The sequence below is a fragment of the Jaculus jaculus genome, chromosome 1, assembly GCF_020740685.1.
Source record: "Jaculus jaculus isolate mJacJac1 chromosome 1, mJacJac1.mat.Y.cur, whole genome shotgun sequence".
NCBI classification, from domain to species: Eukaryota; Metazoa; Chordata; class Mammalia; order Rodentia; family Dipodidae; genus Jaculus; species Jaculus jaculus.
The window spans coordinates 333,213,481-333,227,024 of NC_059102.1; the positions used below are offsets into that span (position 1 = coordinate 333,213,481).

At 44.6% G+C, this 13,544-nt stretch overlaps 1 protein-coding gene across 5 annotated transcripts in view; it reads right to left on the bottom strand.

Moving 5' to 3' along the window:
* Positions 1 to 2,020: 2,020 nt before the first annotated feature.
* Lpgat1 (lysophosphatidylglycerol acyltransferase 1) overlaps positions 2,021 to 13,544 on the bottom strand; it is an 82,358-nt gene continuing 70,834 nt past the window's right edge. For 4 of the 5 annotated variants that reach the window (XM_045154176.1, XM_045154201.1, XM_045154183.1 and 1 more), the window contains exons 7-8: positions 5,871 to 5,977; positions 2,021 to 3,613 (exon numbers count right to left, since the gene is read on the bottom strand). In XM_045154176.1, coding sequence (XP_045010111.1) covers positions 3,462 to 3,613; positions 5,871 to 5,977 — 259 coding nt within the window. In that variant the 3' untranslated portion in view covers positions 2,021 to 3,461. The remainder of the gene's footprint in view (positions 3,614 to 5,870; positions 5,978 to 13,544) is intronic. The other variant, XM_045154195.1, reaches the window with a different exon arrangement.

The window sequence follows — 13,544 nt, forward strand, 5'->3', positions numbered from 1 at the left end:
GACTTCAAAACAAGAATGAACAACTGCAACAAAAAATACACAACAACCAGTTAACCCTTCCTATTCAGTAGTGCAAATACAACATTTTCTGTTTAAGAATGAAGAGTGCAGAGGACTGCCCATGATCAAAGACTACTTCCTATGGTTGTAGTGGGGACCAACTAACTAGCAGAGAAGTGTCTTCAGGCAAGTGATTGTCACGACACATCACAAGGATAAGCCAGGAGAAGGGAGTGACATGGCCACGTGAGTGGCATTCTCAACGTTGCTCCACACTGCAGCACTAGAGCCATGTTTCTTTCTGGGTGACTTCAGAACTCATTTTCAGATGAATTTGCAACAATCCTGTTGCACTAACTCTGCATCACTCGGGGATGCCTTTGCAGCCTGGGCCACGCAGGCTTTGGTGCGTCATCCTGGCAGCTGACCATCTTTCCACGTCACCTCACTACTTATTTACATGTCATTAACACATAGGCAAAACCAATTAAACAGTTTTTTCAATGGCTCAATTGAAGAATTCAAATCATTTTTTTAATTAGTAAGCATCACTAGAAGGAGAAAAAACTATAAAAATTCAGTCCTATACCAAATTAGACTTTTTAGACTTTTGGTTTTTCTATGACTTATTACTGAATTAACTACCCAGTAACTGATTAACTATCCAGTAATCTCTAGTTTTTTTTTAAACTAGGGAAAATTAAGAGTTGGTTGTAATATCAAAAACTAATCAGTAACCAACAGACCTGAACTCACAGGTTTTAAAACATGTTAAATTCCCACCTAACTTCGTTTTCCCATCTAAAGCTTGGTTTTTTTCTTCACATCCCATTACTTACAGGATTTTCTGTCACACATGTATATTCCAATCATTGTTTCTGTGAGGGAACTGCTGTTTGGTCAGTTCTGTCATCCATGGACTTGCTTGTGGCTGAGCAGACGCTTAGCACCGTGCCTACTGACAGCGGGAACTCAGCAGAAGGCTTCCACCCTCTCTGGTAGTAAGCCAGGCAGTCCAAACGAGACCACAAGTGCTGAGGTCCCAAGCAGCCACAGCACAGTGTTGCTTTTTCTCCTGAGGCCAAACACAGAACTGCTTTCAGCAGACTTCACGCAGAAAACACAAGCCAGATTCTGGCTCAGTTCTGTACAGTGGCTCTTCCCCGGAAGGCCCTTCAGGACACCAACTCTCTGGAGCTTCCCTCATGCAACATAACTCGTTGATAAGGAAAGTGTTGTCAATGTTCTCAAACAAACATATTTTGCAAACAGAAGACACCATGTTCAGAAAGAATCAAAGAAGGGCAGAACAGATTAAATACACATCTATTTACAACTTGTATCTATTTTCAAAAGTTAAGTCACAAATCTATAGGTAGTTGTCACTCTAGTGACTATGGAAATGACACTGTATTTGAAAGTAAAGCATCTTACAGGAGAGCGTGTTGAACGCATACAGTATATTAACAGGATCATGTTCCTTTGGAGTACAGCAATGGCAAGAGTGGCCCAGAGCCACATGTATGTATGCATGTATGCATATATAAATAGGAGAACTAGCCACTCTACCCTGTGGTCTGCCAGCTAGGACTGTGCAAGCTGCACTTGACAATGAGCCATCTCTCCCCCAGATGGCCAACTAATGATGTCAAGTCCTTCCTGCAATTGAGTAGTTTGTGGGCCTCAAGAAGCAATGGGCTTCTGGCTGCCGGCCAGCACTGACACCTCCACAGTGAGACTCCTTCATTCTCTCACCGTCACTGCAGAACACAGGGAAATGCTCAGGTTTCATGAAAGTTTCGTTTTATAACAACTGCTAACAAGCCAAACATACTCTGCAGTTTAACAGCAGTGGTTTAATATTCAATGAGGTATTTCAGTTAACACACTATTCTCTCTCACATACACTCCAAATTGCCCTAATGATGAAGCTGCAATGAGATTTATTTGGTGGTGTTTAATCTTTCCCACATAACTGGGGGAAAATTCACATATTTTCATCTTTTCCTTTCCTTTCTTCTTTTTTTTTTTTTTTTTTGGTTTATTTGAAACAGAAAACACTGGCCTTATTTTTGCTTTGCAGCCTGCTTCTCAGAGTTGCTATGTGAGCAACTAGTGACATTAGGGGCATCTATAGCACTGATGTCACAGAAACTACTGACTTATTCTTACTGGACCTTGAGAGTCCTACGGCCCTGAAGCCCAGACCTTCCCAACTTCAGTACTGCCATGGTGCTTCCCTGCCTGTGAAGGGCTTGGTTCTCCTATGAGGTAACTCACATGAACATAGTGACAAATTAAAAAAAAAAAAGTTTTCTAGAAACCACAGAAACTTGACTTAACCTTCAAAAGCAACAGGAAGAGACTGGGAAGCTTCTGTATGGCTGGCTCCGGGTGATGTCACCCCAGGGTGGCCGCTGGGTAGAGTGACAGAACTCAATGATACCTGCATAGCTGCCAGGGGCCATAGGAGACCCTGTCAAATGCTGTACCAAGTTTTGGCTCTACCTATTATTTTCCTAATAAACTAGTCTATTTCCCCTTAAACTGATCACTTAAATGTCTTACATAAATTGCTTTAGCCACCTCCAAGTGCATTTAGAGCTACTATGTCAAGATGGGGAAACGGCATCCAGCTGCCAAGAGGAACATGGCGTCCGGGAGGTGACCGTGGAGAGTGGTACTGGACAGGGTTGTAGGCAAGCACGCAGACAGGCAAGCCTCCTGAGAGCCGGCTCGCAGACGAGGCTTCCCTTTGTTTTCTGGCTATGTTACTATCCTTTGCTATATTTGCATCTGATAAAAGTGCATTTTGTAAAATACAATTATCAATCTATGATATGCCTTCTATACAAAAAGAGAAATTGGGTGCCCACCCCCCAGCAGAAGGGAAAGCACCGCACGTGTAAACATGGTGCTGGACTGAGCTAGCCTCTGAAGAACACAGTGATGACAGGTGTTCAGTGGACTCTGCTTCCCACCTCTGCCAGGCTCGAGGACTGCAGTTGGTTGAACAGGGAGTGCTCACCAGCTCCCAGGCTAGCAACGCCTCAGCAGGTGGTGGACATGAGGCGCAGCACAGCTCTGCACTGACAGAGGCGGCAGGCCAGGAGACAGGAGCACAGCTTCTGACCTGAACTAAGTGAACACGTGTGTCCAGGGGCAGCTTCTTTCAGAGGTCTCCTAGGGGTTACGATCTCCTTCACATGTAATGTTTGCTTAAAGAGATGGTAGAGTGTATCGTTTTAAAACATGAAAAATTCTTAAAATATATTAGCACATCGTTAAATTACTGATCCTCCTCATAGTAGAGTTTAAAATATCCCAAAGGGGGATAAACACTAATCCATCCATTGAATTTCCTTTTCTGTTTTTTTGTATTTTGATTTGCACATGTAAAACAATGCACACACATGAAAGTCTGAACTCCTATGAGGCCTTTGACAAGTCCAAGTCAGTTCCTAAAACAGGCAATGGTAAACATACTGAAGGATGTTGTACCACATGTAGCCTGACAGAAATGCAAAGGACTGTATGAGGAATATCCACATGTTGCTGAGGGTCATCTCCTTGGAAACAGCTTCCTTCTGGCCTTGGGAAGGGGGAAAGGCTCCTGCAAAACAAGAGAGAAGCAGTAATGTATTCTGCTATAGAAGCAAGCCTCCTGGAATGAAAGTTGAGTATTACTCCACACACAGTGGGGTTGCTGCGACGTGCACTGTTGTGTGGCGAGTCGCCTCTGAGATGCAGTTTCTGGTTAGCGGCCCTGTCACGCGCCCAGCCTTTGCTCTCCTCCGCTGAATGCTCCTTCTTCCAGTGACTAGCCCGTCAGCAGCCATTCCACATCAGAAACAATGCCCGCTCGCTAGCCTTGTCTCCGGTCCTCCAGCATGCAATGGCCTATCTGAGCTTTCTCTTGGTGGGCTTGCTCACCTCCAAGCTGGGAGAGAGAGAGCTGTCCCTCTGGCTGCTCTGTCTCCTCAGGGCTGGGTATAGGGTCTGTGAAAGTGATGGTGATGAATTCCGGACCAGCGCTGCTACACTGCCTTTCATTTATAAATTAAATGTTGGGTTTTTGTTTTTTTGCCACAAAAGTGGCTATATAAATAACAATGACATTTTCAAAAGGCAGTATGGATTATAAAATATAATAAATAATAGGCCAATAAAAAGAGGAATACAGAGTAAACAGATGTCTAAATTCTTTCTAGAAAGGAAGGCTAGACAGCTTCACAACAGTGTTACAGATGTCATTTTACCACTCTCAGCAACAAGCAGCCTTTGTCTTTGCTGATAATCCTCAGGGTAAGCTGGCTCATGAGGAGATTTGCTGCTCACAAGCAATTCACAGGGCACACTTTCCAGTTTCCAGGTCTAGTATGCCAAGGGTTTTCTTCAAGAGGCCTGCAACTGCTGCTACAATTTAGGCCAAATATCAGAAGGCAAGAAACTGAGGACAGGAAAGGAGACAGGCTTTGCCTTCTCAGCCCAGGGTCAGATCAGTACCCCACAGCCCTGTGGACTCAGGACACCTCCTGTTTATGTTTCCCCACAGTTCAGGTGTTAGAGGAACAGGCCTCCAACTAGCAATTTGTGAAAGCACTTTGCTTGTGCCTGGTATTGGACCAGTGTTAATTTGCTTCCGTCCAACTTCCTTCCACTTTTTCCTTTCCCTTTCATGTTTTCTCACTAATTTTCTGTGGTTTGTGGTATTAAGGAAGGGTTTAGCACTAAGCTACCTCTCCAATCCTCTTTTCACTTTTTGTTTTGAGCCAGGGTTTCACAAAGTTACCCAAGCAAGCCTTGAACTTGCAAGCAGCCAGGATCACAGGCCTGTGGCCCTGGGTCCAGCTTCATTGCTCTTAAGGAGTAGATAGAACAGCAAGAATACAAGGGAGCTTAGGGTGGACTTCTTTTTCATCCCAACGAGAAAAGACTCACTTTGCACTCTTGAATTAGAAAGGGAACTTTATCCTTAATGCCAAGGGAGTAAGTATGCATGGCTCTCTCCTTCCTGACTGCCCCACCATGTGCTCCCAACACGATGTTTTCCTCCACTTCACTTTCGGACCAAAGCCAGGGGTCAAGTAATCATGGACTGAGACCTTTGCACTGAGACCTCTATAACCAGACTCACACCTACGAATTTGTTTTGCGGCTCAGACGAGACTTTGGATTCACAGTTCACACAATGCTAAAACTCTTCAACCATCTGGGACGTTTGGAGAATGATTGAGTGCACATGACATTATGAGATGGACATGAGCCTTTGGAGGTGAGGCAGCAGTAGAATGTTATGGTTTGTGCTTGAAAGGGTCCCAAAAAGTCATGTACTTAGATGTCAGCTTGTGGCACTACTGGGAGGTGATACAATCTTTAGGAGATGGGCCCTTTGGAAAGAAATAAAGTCACACAAGGCATGCCCTTGAAAAGGCTACTGGGACTCTGACTGTCCTTTCACTGCTGCCCAGCTGCCCGCCACACAGTGGACTACTCTGCAAAGGCAGGCACAGGCATGCGCGCGCGCGCGCTCACACACACACACACACACACACACACACACACACGGACCTTCTGCCTTGACACAGGCTCAACACAATGAGTCAATGACTGGATGAAAACCATGGGGCCAATCTGTCCTCCACAGGAAAGAAAGGAGGAAAAGAGGGAAGGATGTAAAAAAAAAATCACTTAAAATGTACACAGGTGAAGAACTAAGAACCCAAATAGAGCAACACAGAGTTGTCTTTACATGTGTTTTAAACTGAAATTCTTAATTTGATTTATTTCAGGTATAAAAACAGTTAAAAATGATTATCTCCCCTAAAGCTCATGTTTGGAACATCAGAAATGTACACAAAATGAGATACCTGTTTCATAAAAATGTGATAAGAGGTCCTCTTTTTCAATAAACCGTTGATAGAGCCAACTGGCAAGGCCATCGGTTTCCAGGGGCACATCTTTAATTGGAAAAACCCTATCAAGAGTTAGAGGGAAAAAAGGATAAAACTACTTTAATTCAGAAGTGAAAATCATACATAACCACACTTGATTATGGACCAATAACAACAAATTCAGCCATTGGGTTAAATGCTAGGCCAAATATGTATCTTAGCAATGCACTTTGGTAAAATAAATGGAATTTACCCAAATTGGAGGGTTTTGCTAATTATATCAGAGATACTGACTTTATGAATAGGGAAAACCTTTTAAAAGATTTTTTTTTTTTTTGAGACAGTCAAGTATTCCAGGCTGGCCTTCAACTTCTGGTCCTACTGTCTTCACCTCATGGGTACTGGGATGGAATTCAGGGGTCTTGTGCACTTTACAACTGAGCTATATAAGTTTTAAACACAGTCTCATGCAGCAGTCCAGGCTGGACCTGAACATTGCCATATAGCCAAAAATGACCTTTGAACTCCTGACCCTTCCACCTCTACCTCCTGAGTGCTAGGATTATAGGCATGTGCCACCACATCCAGCTACGATTTTTGTTTTTGAAGACCATGCCTCACACTAATGATATTCCTGAGTGTTAGAGCTATAGCAATGTGCCACTACACCTGACTGTGACTGACTGGAACTGCTGGAGATCCCAGGACTATAACCTAACTCAACAGGAGGTAAGCTGTGACAGTTGGTAGCACCCAAGAGGTGAGAGCAGAAAGGGGCGTAGTCCTAGGTGTTTACTGACCAGAGTTTCTTTCCTTGTTTTCCAATTTTGTGGCAGATTTTCTTTATGCTTTTCCCTTCATCAAAGGTGTAGTGATACACAGTTTACAAAGTCTGCAGAGGTCAGCTGGGTGTGGCGACTCATGTCTGCAATCCTAGTGAAGGGAGGAGGGCTACTACAAATTCAAGGTCAACTTGGGTTTCACAGTGAGTTCCAGGCCAGCCTGGGCTACAGAGTGAGCCCTGTCTCACAACACCTGGAACAAACACACACAAAGTCTGCAGAAGCATACATGAAAATGGCAACACTATTCTTCTCCCTCTACAGAGGTGTCCATGAGCACCTCATTTACCCACTGCCTTTGCACTTAGTGGCATTTTCCTTCAGTTGCACATGCAAAGGCCGCAGGCTCTTCCCCGTCCTCGTCCCAGTGCACAAGCACAGCTGCCTATCCTACACTGCTCCCCGGCCAAGTGTGGGTGCCGCCGTCACAAGTACGCAGAGCGAAGACACGGAGGAATTCATGGCTCCATGTTTTGCCCAATATTTGTTTTTCCTGCATTAAGCAACATTATTGGTTTACATTTGCTTTTCTTTTATTAAATTTTTATTATTTGAGAGAGAGAGAGAGAGAGAGACAGAGAAGGAGGGAGGGAGGGAGGAGAAGAGAATGGCTACACCAGGGCCTCCAGCTGCTGCAAATGAACTCCAGATGCATACACCACCCTGTGCATCTGGCTTACCATGGGTCCTGGGGAATCAAACCTGGGTCCTTTGGCTTTGCAGGCAAGCACTTTAACCACTAAGCAATCTCTCCAGCCCTGCTAATTTTTCTTAAAATTTTTTGCATGTGTTTGTATGCATGTGGATACACATGCATGTATGAGTGCACATGTACGTGTGTATGTATGTGTGTGTGTGCATGTGTATGGGGGTCAAAGTTGGATGACTGGTGTTTTCCTCAGTTGCTCTCTATCTTGTGGGTTTTTGTTTTATTTTTTGAGATGGTCTCTCACTGAGTCTGGAGCTTACCAATTCAGTAGAGTACTAGCCAGCAAGCCACAGGGATCCTCCTGTGTCTGCCTCCTCAGGTGTTCACCAGAACACCTGACATTTTATGTGGGTGCTGAGGATCTGAATGCAGGTCCTCATATTTGTACAGGAATCACTGCACCTGCTGAGCCATCTCTGAAGCCCCATCATTTGCTTATTTTTTGAAGTACATATAACTAATTGAGCCCCAAGCTTTCAGACAACTGCCTAGAGTCAATTCTCTAGATTAGGTCCACAAACTTTCTACAAGGCCAGGGAGAAAATATTCTAGGTTACCTGATCTGTCACAGTACTAATTCTGCCTGCAGTGTCAAAGCGACTAGAGACAATATGCACTAATATCTCCCTAGCCTTGGGATTTGTTCCTGTGACTATCTCTGAAGCTGCATACCTTTCAGCTGACCCAGGCACACCTAATGGTAGGTGAAATACTGTCTTGTGCTCCCGGCTTCGTTTCTCTACTCTTGGTAGAGCACATTGGCTGGCAGTGTCTTGAGAAAGGGGACTTTCACTGTCATTTTTCTGTCTTGCTGTACTATGGCTCTTGAATGTTCCCCAAAGCCCACGTGTTCAGAAGGTAGAACCCCAGGAAGGAGCTACTGGGAGACTTTCAAGATGTGGGCTTTGCTGCAAGGTCTAGGTCACTGAAGTGGTGCCCTTGAGGTGGGATATGGGACCCCAGCCTCTTCCTCTCTTCTCTTTGCTCTTTGGCCTGAAAGCGAGAGGTTTGTTCCATTAGGTGCTCCTGCCAGCCTACCTCAAGCTTACTTCATGACAGGCCAAACACAACGAGGCCAGCGATCATGGAGCAAAGCCTCCAAAACCGTAAACCAAAGTAAAAGTAACCCTTTTCTCTTCACTGATGGATTCTCTTTAGTATTTGTTATAGTGACAGAAAGCTGACTAACATCATTCTTGGTTGATAGTTGGCTAGACATGGGACTTAGGCTTCTTCTTTATCTTCTGTCCTTTTTGGGGCACTTTTTGGATACATATATATATTTTTTTAATTAAAAATTTTTTTTTGGTTTTTCAAGGTAGAGTCTCACTCAAGCTCAGGCTGACCTGGAATTCACTATGTAGTCTCAGGGTGGTCTCAAACTTATGGTGATCCTCCTACCCTGCCTCCCCAGTGCAGAGATTAAAGGTGTGCACCACCACACCCGGCTTTTGTTTAATATATTTTTAATTTATTCTCTCTTTGCAAGTGGGGGCGGGGAGTGTAGTGTCAAAGCGACTATAGACATACGCACTAACATCTCCCTAGCATTGGGATTTGCTCCTGTGACTTTCTCTCTGAAGCTGCATACCTTTCAGGGGAAAGGGGTGGGAAGAGAAGAGGCATGCCAGGGCCTCTTTGTCATTGCAAATAAACTCAGATGCATGTGCCACTTTGTGCATTTGGCTTTATGTGGGCACTGGGGATTTGAACCTGGGCTGTTATGCTTTGTAAGCAAACATCAGGGTACATTTATTTATTTATTTATTTGCTAGCAGAGAGTGGTGGGGGAATGGGTGAACCAGGCCATCTTGCCACTGCAAACGAACTCCAGATGCATGTGTCACTGTATGTGGGTACTGGGGAAATGAACTCAGGCTGTCAGGCTTTGCAAGCAAGCACTTTTAATTGTTGAGCCATCTTTCCAGCTTGCTTTTTGGGGTATTTCTTCTTAAGTTCCAAGCCTATGAGTTTTTCTTTTGTTGTACTTTTAATTTCTCAGAGGTTTTAACTGCCTGCTACCTTCAGTTTACTGTTGTAGTTAGTCCTATGAGGCTTCAAAACTATAATGGAAATTCTTTAAAATTCACAAAAGTAGAGGAAAGGGCTAATGAATTCCAGCGTACTCTAGGATATTTGGAAGCGGCTCTCTTCTTGTACTCTTGTGTGCCTTTGTTCCTGCAGGTCACCCTCCATGTTTGTCTTGCTTTCTGTCTTCTAGTCAATCACCTGGAAATTAACTGCTGCTTGTTTACTCAACTTACAGGTAGAGACAGCAGCTGATCGGAAGTTCTCAGACTATGCATGGAGCCCAATGGCTTTGAGCTGAGCTGAGTTCTTAATGGAGAAGGAAATCCTAAGGTCTAGAAACTTCAACTTTTGCTTGCTATTCTAAGCCTGATTAGATATCTAATCTAAACAGATTAGAGTATCTCTCTGTGTTGAATGAACCCAAACCAGAAAGACTAAAGGAAGTCCTGACCTTTAAAAAGTGCTTACAGTGGGCTGGAGAGATGACTTAGAAGCCTAAGGATCCCAGTTCGAGGCTCGATACCCCAGGACCCACATTAGCCAGATGCACAAGGGGGCACACACATCTGGAATTCATCTGCAGTGGCTAGAAGCCCTGGCGCGCCCATTCTCTCTCTCTCTGCCTTGTCCTCCGTCGCTCTCAAATAAATAAATAAAAATAAGCCAAAAAAAAAAAGTGCTTACAGTATATAACATCATTTGACAGGGCTGGGGAAAGAGCTCCGTGTTAGGAGCACTTGGCTGCGCAAGCATGAGGACCCAAGTTTGATCCCTATCACTCACATGAAAAACTGGGTGTGGCAGCCTGTAACCCAGGTCACTGAGCAGAACCAGGCAGAGACAGGAGGATCAGTCTTACAAGGGGGAGAGGAATGAAGAGGACAGCAAGCTCCAGGTTCAGAAAGAGACTGTCACCAGGAAGTGAGGCAGAGGAGTGATAGAGAACACCTGACACCTTCCTATGCATCTAAACATGCGTAACCACACACATGTACAGGTATATACCACACACACACTCACAACAAACATGCGCACACACAAAACCTATACTTTAAAACAATTTTTTGTTTTTATTTTATTTTTATTTGTTTATTTGAGAGAGACAGACAGAGAGAGAAAGAGGCAGAAAGAGAGAGAGAATGGGTGCGCCAGGGCCTCCAGCCACTGCAAACAAACTCCAGACACGTGCACCCCCTTGTGCATCTGGCTAACGTGGATCCTGGGGAATCAAACCTTGAACAGGGGTCCTTAGGCTTCATAGGGAAGCGCTTAACCGCTAAGCCATCTCTCCAGCCCTTGTTTTGTTTTTTGAAATGGGCTCCCTCTAGTCCAGGCTGGCCTGGAACACACTATGTAGTCCAGGCTGACTTTGAAGTCACAGCTACACTTGTACCTCAGCCTTCTGAGTGCTGGAATGAAAGGATTGTGCCACCATGCCTGGCTTAAGACCTACACTCTTAGGCAAGTGCCTTAATTGCTAAGCCATCTCTCCAGTTCCAAGACCTACACTCTTAAGACCTGGACCCTCTTCAAACTACAACTCTCCGCTCTGACCTCTTTGCGCCTCCAAGTTTGATGTTTGTGTCACTGAGTCAATGAGTGTAACTCCCTGGCTTGGATTCCCTCATGCTAACAGTGGAGGGGGACAGGAGTGGAGTTAATTGAATAGTTGCTTTCTAGGCACAGTTTAAGTGAACCCGACAGTATAACATAGTGTCTAAGAACACAGGCCCTTACCGATACTACCTGTGGCTGAAACCGGCTCTGCCACCTGCCATTGCGTGACTTGTTTAACTCTGGATGACTTAGTTCTCTCATCTGTGGGCTGATAAGTTCATTTACTTTACAAAGTCATCATACATGTAAGTGCTTACATAATACTTGTCAAGATAAAGACTGGCACTCTGCCAGTATTGTGGCTATGCGTGGCTTGATGCCACATCAGCCAGGGCAAGCCCCACTGAGCTCCCAGGTTCTTCGAGCTCTGCACCAGCTGCAGTCACCAGACTGCATCTGCAGTCGCTGGTGGGGGCGCTGGCCCATGGCTGTTATTATACAAACACACTCGCTTTCTTCCTATAAACTGAAGCTGGCCTCAAGGAAAGTAATAAAAATGAGGGCTGGCGAGATGGCTTAGAGGTTAAGGTGCTTGCCTGCAAAGCCTAAGGGCTCATGTTCACTCTCTAGCTCCCACATAAGCCAGACACACAAAGTGATGCAAGCGCACAAGGTCACACATGCTTGCACAAGGGGCACACGCATCTGGAGTTAGACTGCAGGGGCTGGAGGCCCCGCCATACCAACTTTCTCTCTTGCGTCAAAAAAAGACACCAGTCTGCTGGGCTTGCCTCAAAAAAAAAAAATTAAAGAAAGTAATTGTGTAGGTTTGATTCAGGTGTCCCCCATAAACTTAGGTGTTCTGAATGCTAGGTTCCCAGCTGATGGAGAGTTGAGAATTAATGCTTCCTGGGGACTGTATTGTTGGGGGCAGGCTTATGGGTGTTATAGCCAGTTTTCCCGTGCCAGTGTTTGGCACACTCTCCTGTTGCTATTGTCCCCTTTAAGTTGGCCGGGGGTGATGTCCACCATCTGCTCATGCCATCGTGGAGCTTCCCCCTTCAGTATGTAAGCCAAAATAAACCTCTTTGTCCCACAAGCTGCTCTTGGTTGGGTGATTTCAACCAGCAAAGCAAACTAAACTGCAACAGTAATAGAAATGAGCATCCTCCTCCATCCATCTTAGTTTTTCAGTGGAGATGTATGGCATTCACTATAGATTTCTTTTGTATATATCATTAATCAGATGAAAAAAATCCTCATCTTTTTCTTTAAAACTTAAAGTTATTTACTTACTTGCAAGTGTGGACATCTGTATTTATCAGGGTCTCTTGCTGCTGCAAGTGGGTGCCTGTCTGGCTTTATAGGGTAAAGCTGGGGAACTGAACCCAGACTGGCAAGCTTTGCAAACAAGCAAGTGCCTTTTAACTGCTGAGACATCTTCTTAGCCTTAAGAAATCCTTTTTTATGCTGTTTTCCACAGTGTTGTTTTTTTTTTAATGAATGAAGTGTGTATTTTATTTAAAATTTTCCTTTAATTCTGTCAATGAGATCAATATATTGATTTTACATCTTTTCAAAAAACTGGTACTTAATAGGTTGGTATTGTATATATGTAAGTAGGAGAATAGATTAACGGGGGTGAAAAGCCCAAAGTGAGGTCAGGGGAAGAGATTGAGTAAAGGAAAAGTGGAGGGAGGGCTAATCAAAATCCAAGAGGATGCAAATAAATAAAATGGAATCCTCCAGTTTCGGACAATGGAACACTCAGGAGCCATAGATCATTGTTAGCAAATTTTCAGTGCCAAGAATGGGATACCTCCAGTGAGTTGTTGGCCAGGGAGGTCCCTGATGCCCCCAAAACATTATAGGCCACTGCTGAGGCCCTTGGTTTCCCACCAGGAATAGATGGTAAGACCCTATTGCTGAAGACTCCACATACTTGGGCTGCAAGGCCACTGAGAAATCCTGCTGGAACTGAGCTGATAACCTCCTCCATGTAGACCAGCTGACAGAAAGCTGGAAGAAGCCATTCTACATGCAGTTCAATGGGAGAAAGGGATACCACAAGTGAAGATACTCAACAGTGGACACTGCAAGCCAGGCCAAATGAACCAACGGGTACAGTAGTGACACATCTGTCATGGTGGAAACCAACTGCCCTCCAAGTGGACTGGAGGCTTGCTCAATGAGGGGAAATACACCCCTGATTCTGAAAACTTAAAACAGGGGTAGCCATGAGCCCTAGGGGGTGTAACATCTGCTGATGTCTGGATAAGTGTATATACTATGCTTATCAAACTGCCCAGTAAGCACTTCTCTTAATATTTATACCCTTATATTAATGCTACTCTCACTTTGGGTAGAGAATCTTCTCTTTTCAGGTGGCGGTGACCTTGGGATGACTCAGAAGGTATCATAGTGCTGGAAAGAGGTGACTGGAGTACTGAGTAACATCTCGATCACACCTTCCAAGGCTCAGGGTCTAATGTGGAAGAGGTGGCAGAAGGA